We start from the raw sequence: 24,543 nt of genomic DNA, 5'->3' as shown, positions 1-24,543 counted from the left end.
GGTCAAGAGAAAACGGGCTGGCTGTCAGCTTCGAACGTATTGCAGATAGATTTAACACAAGCCATTGTGTCACAGTCTCCAATAAGGGATATAGAGAGCTCCGTGTGACACAAAGACAAAGCTTGGTGGTTTTAACCATCGACTTGGCCACAGTTAAGGCTGTAAGGTACTTCTCGAAGTCTCCCTTCTCACCTCCAGCTGATGAATGAGCCATTTCTTTGATAATCCAGACTGGCGAGAGCTCTCAGGGGTCAGACCGTGCAGTCCTGGGCAGGGAACGTGAGGCATCTCAGCACATGAAGCTCCAGAGAAGAGCTCCGAAGGGAGCTTGCCCACATGCCGCACCAGGCAAACGGTCGGGGAGCTTCTGGTGTACATGGGGATTATGGCTCTCAACGCAGTGGATGCAGAAACCGGAGATGTGCAGATGACCAAGGCACCAGTGACTCCAGCAAAGTAGACACTGAAGCAAGGGAAGAGGGGACCAAGCCAGGTGGGAAAGCCATGCAATCTGAATTATAACAAAATACGCAAAGGCAACTCCCTAACAGGAAGGAAAGGTTGAAGGCTGTGACAGGAAATGCTGCTGAGAGAATACCGAAGGCTGGGGGTGGAAATGGGACAGGGCTGCAGAATTCACTAGAACGACCCAGAAGGGATCTATGAGGCACACGACCCTTAGGTGGAGTGTGCTGAGGAGGGCCAGTGGGCAGGGAGCTACTATCCCTTGCAGGCCTGTGTCTGCCTCGCCCTCTGCCTGTCCAGTGTGCATTTTTTTTTACAGGTGCATTTTGCTTGCGTTTTGCAAAGCAGAAGTTCGCTTTGTTGTAACTGCCCTTCTTTTCCGCCCTTGCATTGTCTGCTTCTCCTAATTTGTAGTAACTCCCCGTCTAGTATCACCTGCATGTTTCATTACGTGCTGATTGCTCCTGTCATGAATAAAAACATTAAATGATTATTTAATATCCATCCTGCACTGACAACCAATCAGTTGTGCAGAATAGAGAAACAGGTTACACTCTAAACATGCCCCATTCCTCCTGCCCCTGAAAACTTCTCAAGCAACTGAGTGTGGGTAAGTTTTTGCCCTTTCCCCTTCGTGGACCAAAAGGATTATTTTTTCAGGATCTTGGGTTTCAGGTGGAACCAGAAAACAAAATCTCCAGAGATCCTCTCTCCCCAGAGGGACGTAACGTCACCTAATTAGTCCTTTCTTGTCTATTGTTTTTGTTTTTAAGAACTTACATCCTGGGTGTCTGGATGGCTGTCCAACTTCAGCTCAGGTCACGATTGGGCGGTGCATGAGTTCGAGCCCCGCGTCAGGCTCTGTGCTGACAGCTCAGAGCCTGGAGCCTGTTTCAGAGTCTGTGTCTCCCTCTCCCTCTCTGCCCCTCCCATGCTTATGCTCTGTCTCTGTCTCCCAAAAATGAATAAACGTTAAAAGAAAGTAAAAGATTTAAAAGAATTTATGTCCTGCCAAGGTTCCCGTCCTCTCATGTAGGACAGTGGCTTGTAAACCCCACCAGACCTTGAGCCCCGTGAGGATGGGGGCAAGGAAGCTTCGCATCTTATGGTGTCCTTGTTACTGGTGATTTCCGTAGAGCAGGTGTCTGACATCCCTTGTTTCATCCATCTCCTGCGCATTCATACTCAATCTTCAGCTAAAGTGAATCTCTTCCAGAATGGGCTGAGTGGCCTTTGCCAACATCTGCTTCTGTGGTTGCCAATTTCATCCAGGATCTCATTTTTATTCCAGTTCACACCCTGGGGAATGTCGATTTCCAAGGTGATCCTGTCCTGGGAAGTACTTTGCTGTCCTAGGAGAACCGTCTGGAAAAATCCTCATGGTGCTGTTAATGCCCCTCGATCCTAGCAAGGCTGCCCTATTCTCACATCTCTGAAACCCTTTCTGAAGACAGGTTCCCTTGGTCACCACTGGCCCCTGCCCTTGAAGAGCTTACATCCCGAGTTTTCTTTCTACATGCCGTGGGGCGGGGCCTCTGCTCCACAGTCCACCAGTCACTATTACCGGGAAGAGTCAACAAGAAAACACCACGTGAGGATGACAGAGATTGGGGCAACACATCCACCAGGCAAGGAAGGTGAAGGACCGCCCCCAAGTGACACCTGCACACCCTGAGCTCAACTCGGAATAACCTTCCCTGCCCACGTGCCGCCCATCGGTGCGGCCCCACCTCTGCCACCCGGTAATCTGGGTCCCTCTGAGTCTTTAATGTTGGCAAATATCACCACTGAGGCATTCTGGGAGGGAAACAGATCATGTGCCTATAGACACAACATGCATACAGATTTCTCTGCTCAAAATTGTTTCTCAGCAAGAGCATTCTCTGGGGCTATTCCTGCCTTCCAGATTAGCTCAAAGAATCAAAGTCCAACCAGAGTGTGGAAGCCCTGTTTCAGGGAGGGGAGCTTCAGCAACAGGGGCTTCTGGACCCCAGCTGGGCAACCCCTCACCTTTTGTTCTTGTCTGTCTCCTCTGACTGGCCTCGCCAGGGCAGGACCGTCCACCTGTGGACCATACTCCCTATTATAGGCTGCACTGTGTCCCCAAGAAAGATGCTGGGAGTCCTGACCCCCAAGACCTGTGATTGTGACCTTACTTGGAATCAGGTCTCTGAAGATGATCAAGTGAGGATGAGGTCATAGTGGACTAGGGCAGGCCCGAATCCGATGACTGGTGTCCTCATAAAGAGGAAAGGTGGACACAGACAGACAGACACAAACACACACACACACACACACACACACACACACACACACACAGGAAAACACCATGTGAGGATGACAGCCTGGGACAGTGCATCTACAAGGCAAGGGAGGTGAAGGAGTGCCAGCAAAGCACGAGAGGCCAGGGAGACAGGCTGGGAAGACATCCCAGCCCAACGGTCCTCAAAAGGAAGCAACGCTGGTGACACGCTGATCGCAGACTTGCAGCCTCCGAAACCACGAGGGAATAAACTTGTTGCTTAAGCCCCCCAGTCTCCGGTAATCTGCACGGCAGCCCAATACCCACTCCCCACAGCTTTAGAGCTGGGTTCCCAGGCTCCACGCACTGGGCCCTCCGAGGTCAGACACTTGGGTAACTGGTACCCCAATGGGCCGGATGGACCAACTTCCTGGACTGGCCACTCCCTTGAACGCTCCCGCCCTGAGTTTTGCTTAGCTGACGCCTACTCATCTGCAAGGCCGCACACGGCATCTTCCCATCAGCCTCCTCTGTCCCGCCACCCTCGCTGGGTGCGGTGCATACGTATGCCCTCCACGTAGTACTTGGCACACCTTATTCTCATCACCAAACGGCAGACCTGCCTCCCCTCCAGACTAGGAGCTCCCAGTGACTAGGAATAGTGTCTTGGGTGCCAGCAAATCACCAGTTAACAAAATACACCCCCTCTGATCGGCACCTTAAGCTTCTAAGGATGGTTTTTAAAATGTAAATACAATACAGGGAACAGTCCCCCATTCTTAGCCTGCTGCTTCACGTAAGTAAGGTATATATTCTCCCACAAAGTTTAAATGCAGCAAATGAAAATCAAAGTGAGTTACCAGAGTCACTATGAAGACAAGCAGAATCTGTATTTATTCTTCTTTTCCTGGTAGGAAAAGGACGCTCATGGATTGTTACGACGCTGCCCGCAAATCTTGACAGGCTTGTAAATATTCGTCTTGGGCACGGAAGCGGCCAACAGGGAGATGCTTTCTGATGCCGCGTCACTGGGCCGGAACCACAAGGAGGAGAGGGGAATGTGTGGCCGCTTACCCAGCGACCCGGCAACTCAGATCAGTTTGGCACCAGGAGCTGTGAACACTCCCAATGGAGAAAACCTCAGAAGAGGAAAGCGGTTCTGCCCCTCCCCCCCCCGCCCCGCCCTCACTCCCGCCTCCAATCGTCGCGTTTTCAACCTCCGAGCCAGGAGTCAACGAAGAGGGTACAAAAGATGGAGCCAGACCGGATTTACAAAAGTAACCTGTATTCCAGCCAAAATCTCTTTAAAAAGAAAAATCTCTTTTCTAAAGGGGGGGGGGGAGGGGGCGGGAGACAAACTATGTAAGACACAATACATTTAAAATATGTATTGAAATTACAAATCAAGCTTTTCCATGTGATTCCAAAGTACAAAACACAACATTAAAAGGCATTCAAACAGCTCTTTTATACATCACAGTGTTAGTGGCACAAGATGGACTGACATGTCAAAAACGAGAACCGAACTTTTGTTTTTACCACCGTTGCCAAATACATACTGTCTATGTGTGCATGACCCATTCGTGCATATTTTTATACAAGAGTAAAAATACACCCGTGGTAAAATGAGCAAAGAATGAAGGAAAGGTCAGGCATGTGGCTGGTACTTACCCCTAACCCAAGGCTCCCAGGAGTGCGGAAGACGAGATTATACCAGCCGGAGGAAGAAGGGCGCCCGTGGGGCTTTATCAACCGAAACAGCTCCCTTACTACTGACGCATTAGCAACTATATTTGGGCACAGGCCCTTCGTTCCATGTGGCATTTTGGGCAATACCAGTCATAACCTCTTCATTTTGTGTATCTTCCTAAGGGCTTGGGTTAATTATAAAGAACAAACAAGCTTTGGTATTTTTTAAAGAGACCTTCACGAAGCTTTAGACATGCAAAATATTTTCCCTTGATGATTTCAGTGTCATATATATATATGTATACACACACACACACACACATATATATATATATACATATATATATATATATATGGAGACTTATTAATAAATGAGAATCTGAGAAATATACAAAAAGCCCACCCTGGTTCTTTCCAATCTCCTAATTTTTAAAGACTATCAAGGGAAAATGTCTTCTCTCAATTTCTTAAATAACTTTAAACTTTGCAAGCAAGATAGATGAAAAAGATAGACTCATCTTGGAGTAATTTTTAGATCTCTGAGGATCCCTTTCCCCACGGGCCCTGGACTCTAAAAAGGAACTGGCCTGGTCCTACACACACTGGTTTTTATGGAATAATATTCCATAAAGAGAACTTGCTCCCCTTTGCAAAAGGTGTGAGCGGTGGTGGAGGTCAGTTCCCTGGGCTACGGCCACTCCCGCGGGGTGAGGAAGAACTGATATGGACAGCCAGTCATGCTTTCCAAGGATCTGATTATGCTCAGGTCCTGAGTCGATCTCTGCTACGCGAACATCTACAGTGACTCCTCCTCGGAGGGCGCCGGCCTCTTGTGACCACTGAAAAGCTCGAAGGCCAGGCTGCAGGGGACATGACAGCCAGACTGACAGACTAGGCATGTCCCGCAAAACCACCCAATGGGGTCAGAGGGACTCGGATGACCCACAGGTCACCCGCACCCTCCAGGGCCACCCCAACTGGACACCGGTTGAGTTAGCCATGACCTGAGGACCTTCTTCTCTCCTTGCCAGGATTTCAAGGCCTCGAAAGGGGTAAACATACATGTGCTTCCAGAACGTCGGCATGAAGACCATCCGTGAAAGGGAATGTCATCTTCAGTTAAGACAAGCTATGCCATGTAACAGCCCACTACCAAGTGCAGAGCTCCCCAGGTTTCACCAGGGAGTGAGGGCAAGGTTAAAATCCAAGACGTGGGCCATCTTCCCAGGCTCCGTTTACATTTTACATCAGGCATGGTTAGTACTGCACCCCCATGAACAATGGGGTTGGCGTTCCCTACTGAAATAAAAGCGTCACACGGAGGAAACTGCAAGTTTATGTAAGGATCCCATTGTAATCCTGCTGGTATCTTCCCAAGGAACAGACGATTTTAGCTGTATAACTACAAAATCAAATTGAGGCATGCTTGGTGCAAAAACTCGGGAGCAAGCAGGTGCCAGTGTGGCTGTGGCTGGCCCGAGAATCTTCATGGTCCCTACCTGGGTCCAACCACGTGCTTGTGAAACGTGTCAGGGGTGAAGGCACAAGGCTGGTGGGGGCTATGAATGTGCAGGGCCTGCTTACAGATTTCTCCGGGACAGACGGACAGCCCAACCCGCTAGGAATAGAGACCTGAGCTCTAGCCCAGGGAATGCATCCTTTCCAAAGGCTCCCGTTCTACCTCGGAGGAAGGGGAACGACCGCGGGGACTTGTGCGGTGTGCAACAGGACAGGGATGGGGTGAGGCCTGCCCCCTCCTGGATCAAAATGGAAACAGGGCCGCAAGCCGGCCGCCTCTGACAGGCATTTTAAAGGGTGCCACTAGAGAAGTGCATTCACTGATCCCAGCCTGGGCCACTGACTCGAGCCTCAGGACTCACTGAGCGTCACCTCTCCAGAAAGCCACCTACCACAAGGCCCTGTCGCAACAATTCCAGCTACAGAGACTCACTGCCCAGGCTCCACTGAAAAGACAGTCTCAGGCATGTTCTTATTTTGTTACCGAGTAAGAATTCAGCTGTGGTCATAAGGAGAATGTTCTGAATATGATTTCGACACAGACTAGCTTTCTAATGGCTTCAGTTTCATAAAGATAATAGACACTACAGGTGAAGAGTGAGGTGACGCTGTTCCTTCTAACCTAGCAAATGTTAAGAAACAAAGAAGTGTCTACACGGGGAAGGAAAGCAGGACCCGAGGCCAACACAGAAAGGTAGAATCAAACACACAAAAAACCCGCCACATTTTACAAATGTGCTCACAATAAGCAAACACATCAGATTTTCCGTTTCACTCCTTTGTGGAATGTGTAATAAGTTTTAAAAAGTTCCGCGATAATAAATCGACAACAATTGCCTTTCTGTTATTTCAGAGGCCCCCAAGTTCAATGTAATCGGTTTGCTCCTTAAAAGCACAGGTGGCCTCAAAGGCCATAGGAGAGCCAACTCTCTGTAAAGACGCGTTCTCTGCATTTTAAACTCAACGGATGGAGCAACGTGTGTCTTAGTCATCCGCGCGTTCTGCTGCCATGGTAACAGTCACACACGGCCTAGGAGAGACCGAGTGGTACAACCCCCTAAGTGAAAGGGAAGGTGTTTTCAGCGGGGCAAAATGGTTAGCAACGGGACTCGGAACTCTGTAAGGTAACAGGATTTCTCCAAAATAACTTAAGTCATTTAAACAACTGAAAATCAGGAAGCTTGTCCCCCAGGCCCCAGGGGAGTGCTCCAGTCCTGCCAGGAAGCCCTGCCTAAGAGGATCAATAGCACTATTCGCTCCTTACTGTCTGCGCGAGGAGGCTGGGGCAAGCAGCCAAAACATACTGATTCTCCGCAGAGCCATTCCCGAGTCAAACATTTGGTTTCCAAAGACATTACAAAATATCTGCTCATACCTGGATGAGAAGAGATAAGCCCCATGAGCTGAGCTGAATCACCAAAGAGAGAAAAAATAAAAGGAAAATCTAGTGATGAAGATACTCCTTTAAACACGTCAGTATCGTCAAAGAAACGCCAACAATATAGAAAGCGCGTTTCTAACAGCACACCGCTTAACGGTGTTCAAAACGTCGTCACAGGTTTCAAGAAAAACACAGAGCGCATAAGGCTTTCTAAATCTCCTGAAAAGTGGCCGAGCCAGAAAAGTCATTTGAACAGTAACTTCTTAAAATGCACATTTCAAGAAAGGCATAGGATGGTTTAGATGCACCTTGTTGATTTTTCACTACTCAGTTGGAAAAACAAAAAGACACCTTCTAAAAAGGATTTTACTAAATGCCATTAGTAATAAAAACAGTTGTCATAAACAGAGTGCTTTTCTCAAGTCAGAATTATTGGATTCTGCCTGAAGTGAGTTGTAATCCTTAAAAGACTCCTTCTCTCAAAAACATGGCACCATCAGGACGCCAAGGAGGAGACGGACAGCGTTTTGCACAAGAAGGTCTCTGAAGCAGCCACCAGACACTCCTAGTCTATCGCCACTGGGACAAAACTGCCCGGGGTGCCTTGCACAGCGCCTCCCTTGTCAAGTCGGCAGAGATCGATTGTGTGGGGATGCACCCTACCCACTGCAGCCTGCCTTCCCCATGCCCAGGTGACCGCACCCGGGGCCTCGGCAAGCGCTCTGACATCAGTCCCTGAAATCACGGCATCCAGCGTGACACTGTGAAGCTCTATGGGGCACATAAGGCAAGAAAGATGTTTAGTGAGGGGGGCGGCGGGGTGGGGTGGGGGCGGGCCACGCTTCCCGGAGGCAGGGCTCTCGTTCCAGCATCGCGCCTTCCTCTAGGTGGGTAATGGGTCATCGTCACCTTTACTGCACTTGCACTTGCAGCAAAGTACAAACGGAGTGGCCAAGAGCAGGAAAGGCGAGGCCACCAACAGCAGGAGCCCAAATCCAGCAAAAATGCCCACGACCTGCAGGAAGGAAACATAGGAGCAGAGGGTAAGGTGGCTAGTCTGTAGGTTCCACGACTGAAATATAAACCACACAACCATCCATCCTCCCGTCATCTACTCATCTGTCATTCATTTATGCATCTACCCAGCCACCCATCGACCATCTAGCCATTCATCCATCACCCATCCATCCACCCATCCATCTACTCATTGTCTACCCACCCTGCATCTACTACTCATCTACCCACCCATCCATTCATCCATCCACCCAACCCACCTTTCCACTCAGCCATCCATCCATCAAACGATCACCCATCCCCCATCCTATGCCCCCATCCACCCATCATCCACCCACCGTCTACCCATCCGTCATCCATTTATCCATCCACCCAACCCATTTATCCACTCAGCCATCCATCCATACCTACATGTATCAAACGATCATCCATCACCTATCCTATCCCCCATCCACCTATCATTGTATCCTTCATCCATCTACTCATTCATCCATGCATCCATTTGTCCACCTATCCATCAGTACTTGCTTCCTCTCACATCCCCTGCCCTTTCATTTCTTTTTCTTCCTCTCCCTTTCCTCTTCCACCTCCTTCCACCTAAGGACCCAAACTACCATCCATTGATACGCCCAGTTAACAAACAAGTCTCCCCTGAGCCAGACACTGTATGAGGTCTTACAAATACAGAGACACATCAGATCATGGCCCTTGAGGAGCACCAGTTCAGTGGAAAGAGACTGAGACTTCATCAACCGACAACAATACATTTTACAGAAACTGCCATCAGGCTCCAGGTATAAAGGGAGTCCAAGGGTCAGACACCTGCATTTGCTAATGGGAAGGAAGGCTGCCAGTGGGACATGCCTGAGATTACAAAGATAAGGAGGTGGTTAGCGTACAGGAAAGACTAGGATAAGATGGGAGAACTCGAGAAAAGGAACCAGACCTGTGTTACTCCCAGAGTTTAAAACCCAGCACTGCTTTTAAAACTGACTGTTACAGGTTCTGACTTTGTTTTATAACACATGCTTATGCCTTGGTATGAGCAGGTGCCAAGAGGAATAAGCCTCAAATGTAGACACGTTGTCATCTAAGTCAGACAGTGTGGCTGGTCAGGAAAGCAGGGTGTTCCTATTTTGACAGCCTCCAACCTTCGCCACCCGCCCTTCCCCCCCCCCCCCCCAAGCAGAGGACAATGCAGAACTGAAACCTGATGAGTCACAATGCCACCTAGTGTTCACAATGATAAATACATGACCGGTCCGGGCACTCTGTGCCAATGCTGACTTTTCTGTGTTCCCTCCTCTCTGCGCCTCATTTTTCTCAAATACAAAATAAACACGTGAGATAAAAAGAACTCTAAAGGTCGTTATAAGCTCTGAAAGAGGATACCAGGCTATAGCACTCAAAGAAAGGAATCTTCACTTAGATTTCTGCCTGAAAACCGTCACACATGCATCGCACTGCATTTATAAATTATACTGCAAATGCTAGGAAGCCATGCTTTCTGCCCAGTTGGCGAAGTCCATTTGTCTGAACATAATGTCGACGGTGGAATTATGAGATGTGAAATCAGATCAGGCTTTGTTAAAATCACGTGCATGCTGATATTTTAGAAAATATGAAAACACCCAGAAAGCTGTTACTTGGAAGGCCCCGGGGCCATCTCCACTACTTGGAACGTACTGTCCATCCCAAAGAAGGGACACTCTGCGATAGGAAACGTATCAAAATCCTTGACCAAATGCTCACCTTCCTGGCCAATAACACATCCTAGTTTCTACCCCGTTCATCCTGCCTCTTGCTTTGCATGCCATGTAGTAAGCAAGGTTAGCCACCCGGTCTCCTGCAGATCAGTGACAGGATGCAGATACTGCCAGAAGGAAACCAGCTGCCAGTAACGAATCAGACAGGATGCAAGTATCACAGAACAGAAGTGGTCAGTGAGCACGTCATAGACGTGTGAGAGGCACTAGATTGTACACTACAGGTGATACAGCTGAGTAAACAGTTCCAGGCTCTGGAGGGACGCACAGCAGAACACAGCGTTGTTCATCCTGGCAAACTCTGAGACTTAAAGGTACAGCTTCTCGGGCCACCTGGGTGGCTCCGTCAGTTGAGCGTCCGACTTCGGCTCAGGTCATGATCTCACGGTCCGTGGGTTTGAGCCCCTCGTCGGGCTCTCTGCTGATGGCTCAGAGCCTGGAGCCTGCTTCGGATTCTGTGTCTCCCTCTCTCTCTCTCTCTCCCCTGCTCATGCTGTCTCTCTCTCGAAAATAAATAAACATTACTCAGTCGGTTAAGCGGCCGACTTCGGCTCAGGTCATGATCTCGCGGTCCGTGAGTTCAAGCCCCGCGTCGGGCTCTGGGCTGACAGCTCAGAGCCCGGAGCCTGTTTCAGATTCTGTGTCTCCCTCTCTCTGACCCTCCCCAGTTCATGCTCTGTCTCTCTCTTTTAAATAAATAAACATTAAAAAAAATTTTTTAGGGGCGCCTGGGTGGTTCAGTCAGTTAAGCATCCAACTTCAGCTCAGGTCATGATCTCATGGTCTGTGGGTTCGAGCCCCATGTTGGGCTCTGTGCTGATGGCTCAGAGCCTGGAGCCTGCTTCAGATTCTGTGTCTCCCTCTCTCTGCTCCTCCCCTCTTTGCACTCTGTCTCTCCCTCTTTCAAAAATAAACATTAAAAAAAATTTTTTTTTCAAAATTTTTTAGGGGTGCCTGGGTGGCTCAGTCAGTTGAGCATCCGACTTCGGCTCAGGACATGATCTCACAGTTTATGAGTTCGAGCCCCACGTCAGGCTCTGCGCTGACAGTTCAGAGCCTGGAGCCTGCTTTGGATTCCCTCTCTGCACCTGCCCCATTCATTCCCTGTCTCTGAAAAATAAATAAACGTTAAAGAAAATTTAAAAAAATTTTTTAAAGTATGGCTTCTCAAATTCAGACTGTATCTTCAGAGTATAACATAGGTTCTGTAACCAGTATAAGCCTCTGTGCACAGACCAGTGCATCTCCTGTAACAAACATGCAACAGACATTTAGGAGACTGACCCAGATGAACAGAAACTGGTACGTTTTGAATCCTCTCCTCCAGAGAGTTCCATAAACCACACTCCAGCACTTAGGAACTATATGCCAAAATCAAAGATGCAATAAGGTGAATGTATGGAACCCCTTTAATTCTCTGACACTTGGCATTTGAACATGACATCGAGGCCCACCCAGCACACCACACGCTAGATGTGGGAGAGGCGGGGACAATGACAGGAATAAGGGACAGAGGGCTGTGATCGCTCACAGGTCTCCTCCCAATTCTCCCTTCAGTGCCATCACAGGGGCAGCTTGAAATAGCCAGGATGGGAGTGTTTACACCGCAGGAAGCAAACACCCCCTGCCAGGTAGGCTGCTGTTAAATAACTATCAAGCGGGTGGAGGCGTGCCCTTGAGGCAGGAGAAGCCACAAGGTAAGCGTGGGGGCTGCGTGGAGTCTAGCCAGGCGCTAGGTGACAGCTCCGCTCTCTCGCTCTCTCTTGCCCACCCTCTGTAACAGCTCCTCATTTCTCCGCTTAATGAATATCTGTTGTTCTGAACTGTGCCGTGCAGGGCGATTTGTTCTCTGAAAGACGGGGGCCCAGCAGGAGGGCAGGCAGCCGCAAGCAGTGACAAAGGGCTGAAGAGTTCTGGGCAGAAACAGATTCGAGACTCAGAAAACAGGTGCTGGGAAGTTCAGGGTGGCTTCCTTAGGGACGTGGCAGGGCCAGCAGGTGTGAGCCAGGTGTGCACGGGCTGAGGCATCAGGAAGGGAGAATTTCAGGCCGGCTGTAGGACGGTACAGGTGGAAACAGGAAACACAGACGTGTGCAGGCAGGACATCCGGGCGGGGTCCGGCAAGGCCAGAACGGAGAGCTCAGGATCCCTGCTCGCAAGTTGAGCACTCATCTCGTTGAGAAACCAAGGGGGTTAGTTCCAGGGGCTTTGTGGAGGACAGGTCCACAGTAGGGAAGATGGGGCTAGGAGCCTACAGGACTCACAGCAGGCCGGGCAGGTGGGAGGGAGGACAGTGACCAGAAGAGGCACAGACGCAGAGGGTGTTCAGAAAGCGAAATCAGCAAGACCTGCAGGCCTCCAAGAACCGTGCACTCAGTTTTGGCTTGAGGGGGATGGACGTGCCATCTTGGTAACGAGAAGAACCGTGAGCTCCATTTGGACGTTCCGAGTCGGGGAGACCCGCGGGCACCCACGTGGAGATATGGAGGAGGCAGTGGGGACGTGAATCTTGGGCTCTGGGGAGAAGCCAGCAGATTTCAGGACCATTAGCACCCAGATGTTCAAACGAGTGACTGTCTCCCAGGGACGGAGCACAGTGAGCAAGGGAATGAAGCCATCCCACCACCTGTGTGCAGAAGACAAGGCCATCTCAAAGGCCACCATAACCACGCACCACAGACGGGGCCCAAACACTGGACATCTGTCTTTCTTCCACAGTCCTCGGGGGAAAGAAGCCTGAGACCCAGGTGTGGGCAGGGCTGGTCTCTCCCGAGGTCTCTCTCTGGGCTCACAGACGGCCGTCCCTCTGTGCTGGTCTGTGTCCCCATCTCTTCTTACAGGGACACCAGTCATACTGGATTGGGGCCCACCCAACAGCCCCACTGTAACTTCATCGGCTCTCTGAGGGTCCATCTCCGGATACGGTCAGGTTCTGAGACACCTGGGCTTAGACTGCAACACGGGAATTGTGGGGGCGCCTACCCCAGCCCCTGACAAGGAAGAGCATCAGGACTGTAGGATTTTAGTCTATGTGCTGCTGAAGTGAGCACAGGATTGTAGGAGACTCAGAAGGAACTCAGTGTTGGGAGCCCCTGAGTGGAGAGGGAGGAGGGCGGGGAGGAGTGGGGGCAGAAGCAGGTGGCAGGGGACAGATGCACTGATTCTCCCACCTCCCTCCAGGTCTGCAAGCTGGGAGGGGCACACGGGAGACTCAGATCCCTCGGCACGGGCTCGGGGTGGCCCCCAAAGGGCTGCCTGCATCCTCTAGACAGACGTCTCCTCGATTCCCTCTCTTCATCTCCTGGCTCCGGAGGGTTCCGGGTGCACCCACGTTCCACCTCCGCACCGTGGGCTCCGGGGACCCAGACAGTGTGTTCCACGGGGAGGAGGGCCGGCCACAGCCGGGTGAACAGACACATTTCCACGAGCACAGGGCAGGGGTGCCGCCGGGGAAAGCAGACAGGGAGGGACCTGGGAGTGGGGTTCAGGGAGCAGAATAGAAACACACTGGCTGGAGGGGAGCAAGCCCCTGAGGAAGTGGGGGTCCAGGTCACCGGGGCCTTTCGTCTGAGGGCCATGGAGGCCAGCAGAGCACTTCCCACAACGGAGGGGGCTTGGAGGGAAAACCTCAGTTCTGCCCATACACGTCCTGTCCGAAATGTCCACTAGGCACCCACGTGGGGACGGCGAGCGGCATGAGATGCCTCTGCTGGGAGGTCAATGGGGCTGTGACACAGGCAGGGCCACGTGGTCACAGGAGGGGCAGGGAGCATACCACGAGGGCTCCTTGTTGTCACAAGGGCTGGTCCCACCTCCCTACAAACACAGGAGGAGGAAGTCATTTCGGCCCCTGGATCACAGTCCAGCCCAGTGCTCTCATTTCACCAGTGCAAAATCTGTGGCCAAAAGTGATTCGAACGGTCTCGAAATTTGTTTAAGACAGAAGGGACCGGGCATCCTGGGTAAGTACAGGAGACAGTGCATGTCTCTCTCACTGAGCTCTGGGAAAAGTACTGGTAGGACAGGGCCCTGCATGAGGCTCCAAGGACAGGGGTGTCTGTGGAACAGGACTCCCACCCGTCAGCCTGGACTCAGAGGGCGTCAGTGGCATGCCTCCACGCACACACATGAACGCAGAGACCGGCCATCAGCTGGCTATTAAACGCCATCCTGTGGCTAAAAGTGAGCTCTCCCGGGGCGTCCGGGTGGCTCAGCGGGTTGAGCATCCAACTGTGACTCAGCTCATGATCTCACGGTTCGTGGGTTCAAGGCCCGCGGCAGGCTCTGGGCTGACGGCTCGGAGCCTGGAGGCCTGCTTGGGGTCCTCTGCCCTCTCTCTCTGCCCCTCCCCTGATCGTTCTCTCTCTCTCTCAAAAATAAACATTTAAAAATAAATTAATGAGTAAGTAAAAGTGAGCTCTCCCTTCACTGTGAGGTGTCCCTGAGCACGAAGCCGGTGACGCTTCCCTGCTCAGAGGGGAAGGAGGGGCCCGTGTGGAGAGGGCCCTCCTCCCCCGTCAGGTGCTGGCGTCCTAAGGAAGTAGACTTACGTCGTGCAGAGGAAAGGCACACGATGGTCGGGTTCGGGGCCAGCACTAGCAAAGGCACCACGGTTCACAGCAACCCTGTGTAAAGTGACGAGCGGGGGCCGAGGGCAGAGCACAGCTGTCCACCCCCGGCTGCTCACACCCAGGAGTCCGCAGTTTAGTAAGGAGCAGGCCACGTCTCCACCCCTGCAGCCACAGCTGTTTGCAAAGGTGCCGTTCCGCAAGGAGACCCTGCCGAACGAAATCAAAACAAGGACATCGCTCGGGACAAAACAGAATTGTATAAAACCTCTACGCGACAAAGACGCGTTTTTCCATCCATCTGGCAGAACACTAGGTAAAACGTGTCTGGCATCTCATGTTTTTACTCCCACCACAATATCGAGGGCAGCCTGCAATCGTCACGAGGAAGCACACCACAATTCTCACCAACAATCTCTTAAAATAATTTTACCGAACTTCCTATCGAAAGGCAGGAAACGCGAAGGAGCAGGAACCTCGTCCAGCAAGAGATGACACTGGGCTTTCAACCACAGCCCCTACACACAGGAGTCACAGGGCACCGCCTTCAGGGCCGTGTTTGCAGCACTGCGGAGGTCGGTGTCGAGCGAGGCCCCGAGCGGCCGACAGAGAGGCACTTCCCTAAGGAGCCGAGGAAGCCAACCCCGGGCAGAAGCTCCAAGCGACATCTGTGTGCCTCAGGGCAGCACCTGACCCGTCTGGGGGATGGTGAAGCAGTCTGGGGGTCAAGACCAGACCTTTAGTAAACAGAACACATCGAGCAGGTAGGATACATATGTGGGTGTGTACAAGCACTTGACGGGTTGAAGGGCGCTGTGTGTTTCTACCTACAGGTCTCAGTCAAGTTACAACTCCAAAGCCATTGTTCAGAATGCGCTACGGCCCGGGTATGTGATAGGCGGGGGACAGGAGCAGGTGGGGCTGGAGTAAGACCCTGGTCCTGAGGGACCAGGAATGCCAGGATGAGAAGTCTTCAGGTTGTATCCCATCTGTGCATTCTACTCTGCTGCTCTTCAGCCTACTGTGGCTCCCTAGTGCCACAGTTTTTAAGTCAAAGCATGACCCTGGGGGTCATCTCCAGGCTCAATCACTACTCTGCCCCAGCTTCCCATCCGCTGCACTGAACCTCCAGGCACCCCCACCCTGTCCCCAGGGTCACATTCTGGGCCCCTGTTTCATGGCCCCACACACCACAAGTCTTTTCTGCAGCCTCCCATTTCAGAAACTTTATGGTTAGAATTATTTGCCCCGCTTTCCATAGTCTTCCTCAAATCCTCCGTGAGAAATATTTCTGTGCTTCTCACATCTCCCTCCGCCTTGCAGTCCTATGAGCTCCTGAAACATGCTTGATCGACGTCTGCTGGGCTTCCCTCAAAGTGCTGCAGGGAGGCCACATGGGTCAGCCCTGCATAGCACAGAGGACAGACAAGGTGGCAGGAGAGATGGGAGAAGCCAGAGGACCAGGCGGGCCCCTGGAGGTGATCTAACAGGCGGACAAAGAGGAGCCCAGGCGAAGCTGGGGGTTTCCAGGCAGGGTGGGTGTCCTCTCAAGCGCTGCCCCCTTCACCTGTCACTCTGTCACACCAACACTCCTGCCCCTGCTCCTTCCGACACACCTGCTCCAGGTCCAGAGTCCACTTTTCTTAACAGGAGCCTTTTTGTTTCCCCCAGACAGGGAACGAGTCACAGCGCCTCCCGACGACAGCCAAGTGCTATTTCTCTGAACAGTCCCCAGCCGCCATCAGGCCCCCACCAGGACACCAGCAGCTCCTGCAGGATTCCTGGAGAAAATGGGCCAGCCGGACAGGCCCCTCTGCTTCCTGTCCCACCCAAAGGGAAAAGTAGCTGAGTGAACAAGGACAAAGGTCCCTCCAAAGACAGCTGGCTTTGAGTAGGAAGGCGGTGAACTAGTCACAAGAAAGCCAAATCAATCGACCACACTTTCAACCAGGTTGATTTCTGGAGCATCTTTCTGGCTCAGGCATGGAGCTGGGGCGTAGGGCCACAAAGATGAGCAAAACAAGTCCCAACTATGGAGGACAGTCTATCTCTCTTAAGAGTTAAGCCACACGCTCGAGAGGGGAAAACAAGAGGGGTCGCCATAAGTGATGGGTGTTGAAACAAATGTTCGCCCGGGGTGAGGGAGGGGGGCTCTGGTAACAGTTGCGGCGGCGGGGGGGGGGGGCCACGGAGGACGTGACCCTGACCTTGGCTATAGACAAAGGGAGTAGAATCTCCATGAGCCAGACTGGGACAAGCAGAGGAAAGAGAGAGCCGGGGAGATCAGGAGGACACCGGGGTTTGGCAGGGCCGCGGTCCCGCAGGCCAGGGAGTGGAGAGCAGGAAGGCGTCGCCAGGCCCTGGAAACAGGGTCCCACCTGCCGTTCTGGGGTGTCCGGGCATCGATCAACCACCACCCCAGGCGCCTCACCAACACTTCCCGGACATTTCAGAGATGAGCTGGAGGGGGACAGGAAAACCCATTTCTGCTCAAGAAGCTTTGCACTAACACAAAGTGAGGCTCCCCCCGCCCCGGGATCAGTAAGAAGCCCGCGGGGAAGTGGGCCCCAAGCAGGAGCCTGTGTGAAGGGGAAGGGAACCGACGGCCCCAGCGGCTCAAAGGGCGGGAGACGCACACGGGAAATGAGGACTAAGCTTCCACCCGATGCTTCACCCTAAGAAGGAGCCACGAACGCCCAAGAGCCTCCGGCGGTGGGTGGTCTCTACCTTGTGCTGGCGGTGGTCCTCACTGTCAACACCGAAGGCTCAGGAACAGCTGGGGCGTCCTCTGCACACGAACATCTCTCCCGCGTGGCTCTAGCCTCCACGCACAGACTCCCTGGGTGAGTCCAGCCCACAGGCCTTGGCTCCACCCCTTCCCACAGTGCCCCTCGGTGAGTCCAGCCCACAGGCCTCGGCCCCACCCCTTCCCACAGTGCCCCTCGGTGAGTCCAGCCCACAGGCCTCGGCTCCACCCCTTCCCACAGTACCCCTCGGTGAGCCCAGCCCACAGGCCTTGGCTCCACCCCTCCCCACTTCCCACAGTGCCCCTCGGTGAGTCCCAGCCCACAGACCGTGGCCCCACCCCTTCCCACTTCCCCTACTTTGCGTGTTTTGTGATTTACCTTTTCTTCGTTTTGACACTGGTTCGCAAGTGTTTTACCGTTTTCCCCAAATCTAACACTAACCTGTGGACACCCTCTACTTCTGTAGCTATGGCCTTATCCGTTCCGGGAGCTTCTCGCACCACAGAGAAGATGTCTCCGTGGGACCCTACACAGCGCATGCTTCTGTTCAATTCTCCCGCTCAGTTCCTGCGATCAGGGGCACCCAAGTGGCTTCGGGAGCTAGCTCCGAGCGGGCACTCAGGAGCCAAAAAGGAGCTTCTAGTAGAAAGGGGTTTCAGGCTAGCGCAGGGTATGGACCCTTGTGTCTTGGATTCTTTCTCAAGTGTATTTCTTTAGTCCTGTTAATGACTGTTACCAGGATCTCAGTGCTGCCCAGGACCCCCCAGGGACATGTAACTCTCTCCGTCTGAATGAACAGGCACACGTGATAAGGTGTGACTGCCCAGGCTCCAGGAGAAAGGGGGACACAGCTCCCATCTTGCCCTCGCTCTGTCCTGGGGGGCTCACACCTGCCACTAACTGCCATGTGGTTGGAAGTTCAGGCCACGTGGACAGACACGGTTAGGAGCCCCAGATCCAGCACCAGGCAGGGCCCTGCTGTGTCCAACTACCCAGAAGGAACTGAAGGACACTGAAGGAACTTCTATCCCGGCTAACGCCAATGGGGACCGAGACAAGCCTTCTGAGGGCCCTTGTTCACACTGCAGATGGTGAACACGGCGAACGTGAGGATATGAAGCCAATGCATTTGGGGAGGCTTGTCACACAGCAATAGGTAGCCACCTTTGAGCAAGTCACATTCCCTCGGCTGGGGCTCATTCCCTACATGGGAAAGGCTGGAGCAGAACATGATCCCCGAGTCCTCCCTTTGCCCTGATTGCCAGTGATCCCGCACAGGTGCACACGACAGCCTCCCCTTACGGGGCTGCTGTGCCAAGGCAGGGAGCCCAAATCAGTGCGGTTCATCCCCACCAGACACGGGAGGAGGACAGCAAAGGAGGAACGTGGCCTCGCTATGGTTCCCTTTCCTGCGTGGGGGAGAGGGTGCAGATATCGTTATGGGTAGAATCCTGTCCCCCCAAATATGTTATGTGGAGTCCTGACCCCAGGACTTCAGAACGTGGCCTGATTTGGGAATCGCATCTTTATAGAGGTCACCATGTTAAAATGAGGTTCTTAGGGTGGGACTGGTGCCCTTACTGAAGGGGAATAGGGACCCAGATAGAGCTGCACAGACAGACGGCCCGGCCAGCACTCAGGACTGGAGGGAAGCATCTGTGAGCTGAGGAACAGTGCGGACCGATGGCCCCCACCAGAATGGGCAAGAATGGGGTCCCCTATAGGTTTCAGAGGGGGTGTGGCCCCGTGATACCTGGTGCCTGACATGGCTCCAGACCCTGAGGCACACGCTTCTGCTGCCGTGCTGTTCAGACGCTTCCTCGTGAATGACCACAGACGGCCAAACTCACACACAGGTGGGGCTGAGCCCCAAGGTGGCTGTGCTGGCAGGAGGCAGGACATGCACCTGTCTCTCCAGACCCTGGTCAGAGCTCGGGCCCGGGGCCAAGTCTCTAACAGCTCTGCTGGGCTGCACAGTGCGCACCGCTGACAACCCACCCAGGCGGGTGCGCGGGTCACTGGTGTCTGGTGTCCAGAGAACCGTGCGACCGCCACCACTTCAATCCTCCACCCACTTCTCAGAGGGCTCGTTCCTGGAACCCAGCCACAGATCGGTGTTGACACACTGCCCGCAGCTGCTGCTCCCCACTAGGCACATCTGAGGGTTGCAATAGAGAACTCACCGCTGGCAACCCCGGCACTTTCTGCCACCGGCCCCCCTGCCGGAAGGCCTCTGTCAGCCCCCTCCGGCATGCACCTCGTTGGCTCGGCCACGTGGGCTGTAATGATGGCGAGTGAGTGACTCACAGGGCATCTGCCCTGAGACCGGCTCCTCTACCCGAGATGGGCCGGCGGACCCACCTCGGCCAGCCGCACAGGCGCTGAAACGTGAGAGTGGGCAGAGGCCCTTCGAGCCGCTGGGGTCTATCCTCTGACAGCATGTCTGACCCTCTGCCTCACCCTGCTCGGTCTCCTTGGACCTTCACGCCAAGGTCCTACCAGTCAACCCTCCCTGTCCCCTCTGCCTGCCTGGACTGTCCCCTCCTCTGCCTGACTTTCCCCTCTGCCTGGACTGTCCCCTGCGCATACGGTTCCCCCTCTGCCTGGACCGTCTCCCCTCTGCCCGGACTGTCCCCTATGTCTAGACTACCCCTTCTCTGCCTGGACTGTCCCCTCCTCTGCGACTGCCCCCCCTCCGCCTGAACTGTCCCCTGTGCCTAGAATGTCCTTCCTCTGCCTGGACTGTCCCTTCCGCCCTGTCCCCCTCTCCCACAGCCAGCTCTTCCTCATCACTGTGAAATTTACTAAAGGAAACTTCACTCAAAAGGCATCAGGAGGCCAGCAGGTAGAGCTCAGACGCCACCACTGTCCTCAAGGGCAGACCCAACAGGGACCTCGCACTTGGATCCTACTTTAGCTACTACTTTGTTTCCCCAGAAGGAGGAAGGACAGTTTCCTCCCCCACCACCCCTGCCACAACCCAGCCAATGAGACGCTCACAACTCAGCAGTGAGAAGCCACTACGTTTGGAGCCCCCTGGCTTATTCCAAAGGACTTCTGATGTGTGTGAGGGGCTTCCCAGCGCCCCCTTGCTTCTATAAAAGAGAGTTCCTCCCCTTTGCTCTCCAGACTGGTCTGTGATTTGGCTGTAGCTTGTATGTCCCAAGCTGCATTTCCAGGCTATTCCCAAATAAACCCATTTTTGTTGGTAAAATAGCTGGAAGCTTTATTTTTAGGGTTAATACCACTCAGCACTCCACCACGGGTACCACCGAATGGCCCTTCCCGACCACGCAGTCCCCATCACATCCCCTCCACAGTTGAACTCCTATCACGTATGTCCTGCCGGTGTATTATACACGGCACGCATCTATCTTATTCACTGGAGTACATCTATCTTACTCACTGGAAGTGTTCCAGTGAATAAGACAGATGAATCTTATTCTTCCAGTGAATACCCTGTCCTAGGATAGCGCCCGGCACGCAGCAGGAAATAAATGCATGTTGAAAGTATGAATGAATATTAATGCACTGGCCCTCTGTAAACCCCACAGGCTGCTGCTCAGACACCACCAGGTAGGGACTTTTTCCTTTCTTTCTGTTTTTCTTTCCTGTGACTAACTTGCTTACCTCCAGGCTTCTAGAAAAAAAGCTCTTCATAAAGGGCCATGCAAGAATTAACCGACAGAATGGATCACCGCCAAAGCCATGAGTAAGGTGCAAGAAACCTACAGTCCGACGTTCCAAGAACCACCATGCGCCAAACGCGATGCCTATTTGCCACAACTTTGGGCCAGGGCTACCAGAAGCACAATCGCAGAGCAAGAAAAGTTCGGGCAGGACCCACCTTTACTAGCTCTACTTTTCTAAACAGCACGTCTCCAACCAACTGGCTCGCACACACACTCTCTCTTCCGGGGATCAAAGTTCCAGGTGAGTCACCTCCTACCTGTGTCCGATGCCAGATCACAGATGCCCTGGAATGGCCCAGCTTGTTCCGGCACGGTCCTTTATCGTAATGGATCAGGAGGAAGTCATCCTGGGAAGAGGAGAGAGAGCAGGGTGGATGGCAGGTTCCTCGAAGTTCAGCGAGTGAGTCCTGCCTGGGCCAAAGTAAGTGGGGGACAGGGGCGCAGGGTGGGGGGCACAGAGAAAGGGCTCACACCCACAGCACCGGGCTGCCTCCTGGGGACCTCCCTCCTCCATTCTCTCCCCGTGGCCTCCCCAACGGGACGTGGCCTCGGGCACTAGAGGGAGCCCTGCCCCAGATCTCTGGCTTTTGCAGGGGAGAGGCTCTCAGTGCAGTGGGGCTTGTGAACAAGTAGGTCAGAGGCCCCAGCTACTCCGCCAGCCACTCCCCGGCCTGGCTGTGTTTGATGCCCCCAGAGCTCGGCTGCCTTTACATCCTCCGGCCGGCCACCCGCCCGGCAGGATTACCCCCGGATTAGATGATTCTCTTGATCTCCGGTTCATCCTCCTCCATTAGTGCCGGGTTTCCCACCTGGGAAGTGCGGCTTCCTTTCAGCTCAGACCACGAAAACCTACTCATTCCTCAGCAGCAAGCAGCTCGGGAACCATCTGCCGCCTCCAACTCCTCCAGATGTCTGAAGTGAGTTCTGACCCACGGAAACATCCTGTTCCTGCCTCCCTCCGGGCGCTCTCACCTCCCACCCTCACCTCCCGTCTGATCGCTGTCAGGTTCTTGGGATGGGGACCCTCAGCCGGGGACAGTCTCTAACTATGTTCGGGGCTCAGCGCTCGGCCCCCAAATCCCGAGCCCGCGCCAAGTGAGCAGGAAGGGGCTTTGCACACAAAACCCTCCGCTCCCCCAACTCCCGCAGGAAATGCCGTTTCTCTCCTGTTGAACACGAAAAACAACAGCCCAGTAAACAGTGCAGAGGAGGGGCCCAGGGCCGCGTGCTCATTTAAACTGGGGGTGTAAAGAGCCGGCTTCCCCCTGAGAAAGGGATGAATGAGCACAGGGCCCCGGGTCTCGGAGAGGCCCCGAAGTCACTCTTCCGCGAGCCCCGCGGAGCCAGACATCAGCCGTGTGTGCCCGGCCCTTAAACCCAGCTCTGTCGGAACCGGACTGGGCGGCCGCCGTCCCCAGGCCCTCGGCTCATCCTGAGAACGACGCTGGCAGAAAATCTGGGGCTTTTCCGGGCCACCCTCGCAGTGCCAGAATGCACACCCACATCAGCAGACCCTGGCTTTTCTGGGGCAGCAGCAAGAAGCTTCTGCGGGAGTTGCCGTGCCAGTCTGCGGCTCCTGCCTCAGGGCCTCCACCGGTCCCCGCGACTGTGGAAGGAAGCCTAGGTACACGTGGACACAAAGCTTCTTCCAGCCGGTGCTTCATCTGCTGTGAAGCTACTCCTGACGGCGTCTGTCCACCGCGAAGCCCCCGCGCTTCCTTGAACTCTGAATTACGCCCTCCTTCATCCTGATATTAACTTACTCATACACTGAAATTAATGTTTCATTGCTATGTCTCATTTTCCCAGACGGACTATCATAAGGCCTTGTACCGGAGGCTCCTGAACAGCTTTTGAATTTGTTTTCTGAAATACAAAAAAAAAAAAAAAAAAAAAAACGGGGGGGGGGGGGGGGGGGGGGGGGGGGGGGGGGGCGATCACTAGCTCCTCAAGATCATGGACTCCGCCAGCCTCCTGGAGACAGCCTCCACCCCAGCCTCTGCTCAAAGGAGTCCAGTGGAGCCTGGACGCTGGGGGCCAGCTTCCGGAACAGAATGAAAAGCTTGTTCAAATAGGTCCTTTCTTACACCTGACTAAAGCACTCGAAGACGCTTTTACAAAACACACTTGATTTCATTGTGATGTTAAGCTTCCTGGCGAAGCCCTGGGGCAGAACCCCCCACCCCCACCCCAGGCCCTGCCAGGAATCCAGGTGTATTTTTGTGGGAGGCCAACATTTCCCTTACTATCCTTCAGGGAAGTTTCATTGAGCCCCTGGCTGGAAACAGAAACAATGGCACCTGAGCAGAAAGCTGCAATCATGGAGAGATTCAAGGATAAAAGTAAATCCCCCCCAGGCCTTTTGTGTCAAATTCGGGCTTGCACCAGTGGGTTCTCCCCCCAGACTGTTGTCTTTTAGAGACTGAAAGATCAAAGAGTAAAAACCATTAAATCTTCCCGGATTCCCCTTGAGAAAAGGAAGTACAATAAAACCTTGGATTGCAAGTCACTTGTTCTGGGAGCATCCCACGAAGACGAGCACACGTTTCTAATAAACTTTAACTTGATAAACCAGAGATGTCTTCCAATAGGAGACCTACGCGATGCCGAACATCACGTGATCACAACTGAGCCAATGGTTCTTGAAATTCACTCTGATATACAAATGCTTTGGATTACAAGCATGTTTCCAGAACAAATTCTGCTCGCAAACTAATTCCAACTCCCACAGACAGAACGCGTGTAGTAAATCAAATGAGTTTGGGGAGCCTGGGTGGCTCAGTTGGTTAAGCGGCCAATGTTGGCTCAGGTCATGATCTCACGGTTTGAGTTGGAGCCCCACGTCGGGCTCTGTGCTGAAAGCTCGGAGCCTGGAGCCTGCTTCTGATTCTGTCTCCCTCTCTCTCTAGCTCTCCCCCATTTGTGCTCTGTCTCTGTCTTTCAAAAATGAATGAATGTTAAAAAAAATTTTTAAATAAAATGGGTTTGTAGAACAAATTGCACAGGGTGGGCCATGTAACAATTACTTCAATAAAAACTATCCCCCCAAAAAATAAAAGGAAGAGAGTACATGTGTCCCTTTCAACTGTGTGGCGATGGCGGGGAGCAGGGGGAGCACGACCTGCACACCAGTGAGGGTCCGGGCCAGGTGCAGAGAGGAGAATAAGGCCCACAATGGAAGGAAGCAGCCTGATGTGATTTATAACTCCTCGACGTGTACATGTGCAAGAGGCTGTCTCGGGTGGAGAAGTTCCCGAGATGAGAAAGACCAGTAAAGTGCACTCCTGTCTTAGAAGCACTCCCGGCTTCCAGCCATGTGCTCATGCACTCGTCTTAAATCATGGTTATTGTCCCTGATCAATGGCCCCAGGGCAGACTCGCTTTCCTTGAGAATCTGCTTTCTAAGCCACAGGGTCATTTTTCAGCAGCTCTTCCTTTACAGAGACTAACAGGAAGCACTT

At 53.1% G+C, this 24,543-nt stretch overlaps 1 protein-coding gene across 8 annotated transcripts in view; it reads right to left on the bottom strand.

The window, feature by feature from the left end:
- Positions 1 to 24,543, bottom strand: part of RNF144A (ring finger protein 144A) — a 292,455-nt gene that overhangs the window by 163,682 nt on the left and 104,230 nt on the right. For 7 of the 8 annotated variants that reach the window (XM_040495994.1, XM_040495993.1, XM_040495991.1 and 4 more), the window contains 2 exons: positions 21,340 to 21,429; positions 3,976 to 8,310 (listed from right to left, as the gene is read on the bottom strand). In XM_040495994.1, the coding sequence (XP_040351928.1) occupies positions 8,179 to 8,310; positions 21,340 to 21,429 (222 nt within the window). In that variant the 3' untranslated portion in view covers positions 3,976 to 8,178. Of the gene's footprint in view, positions 1 to 3,975; positions 8,311 to 21,339; positions 21,430 to 24,543 lie in introns of those variants that run through there. The other variant, XM_040495989.1, reaches the window with a different exon arrangement.

Source organism: Herpailurus yagouaroundi, unplaced genomic scaffold (genome assembly GCF_014898765.1).
Source record: "Herpailurus yagouaroundi ecotype Mexico unplaced genomic scaffold, PumYag 188, whole genome shotgun sequence".
Classification (NCBI taxonomy): domain Eukaryota; kingdom Metazoa; phylum Chordata; class Mammalia; order Carnivora; family Felidae; genus Herpailurus; species Herpailurus yagouaroundi.
This window is presented reverse-complemented; position numbering and strand designations above follow the sequence as displayed.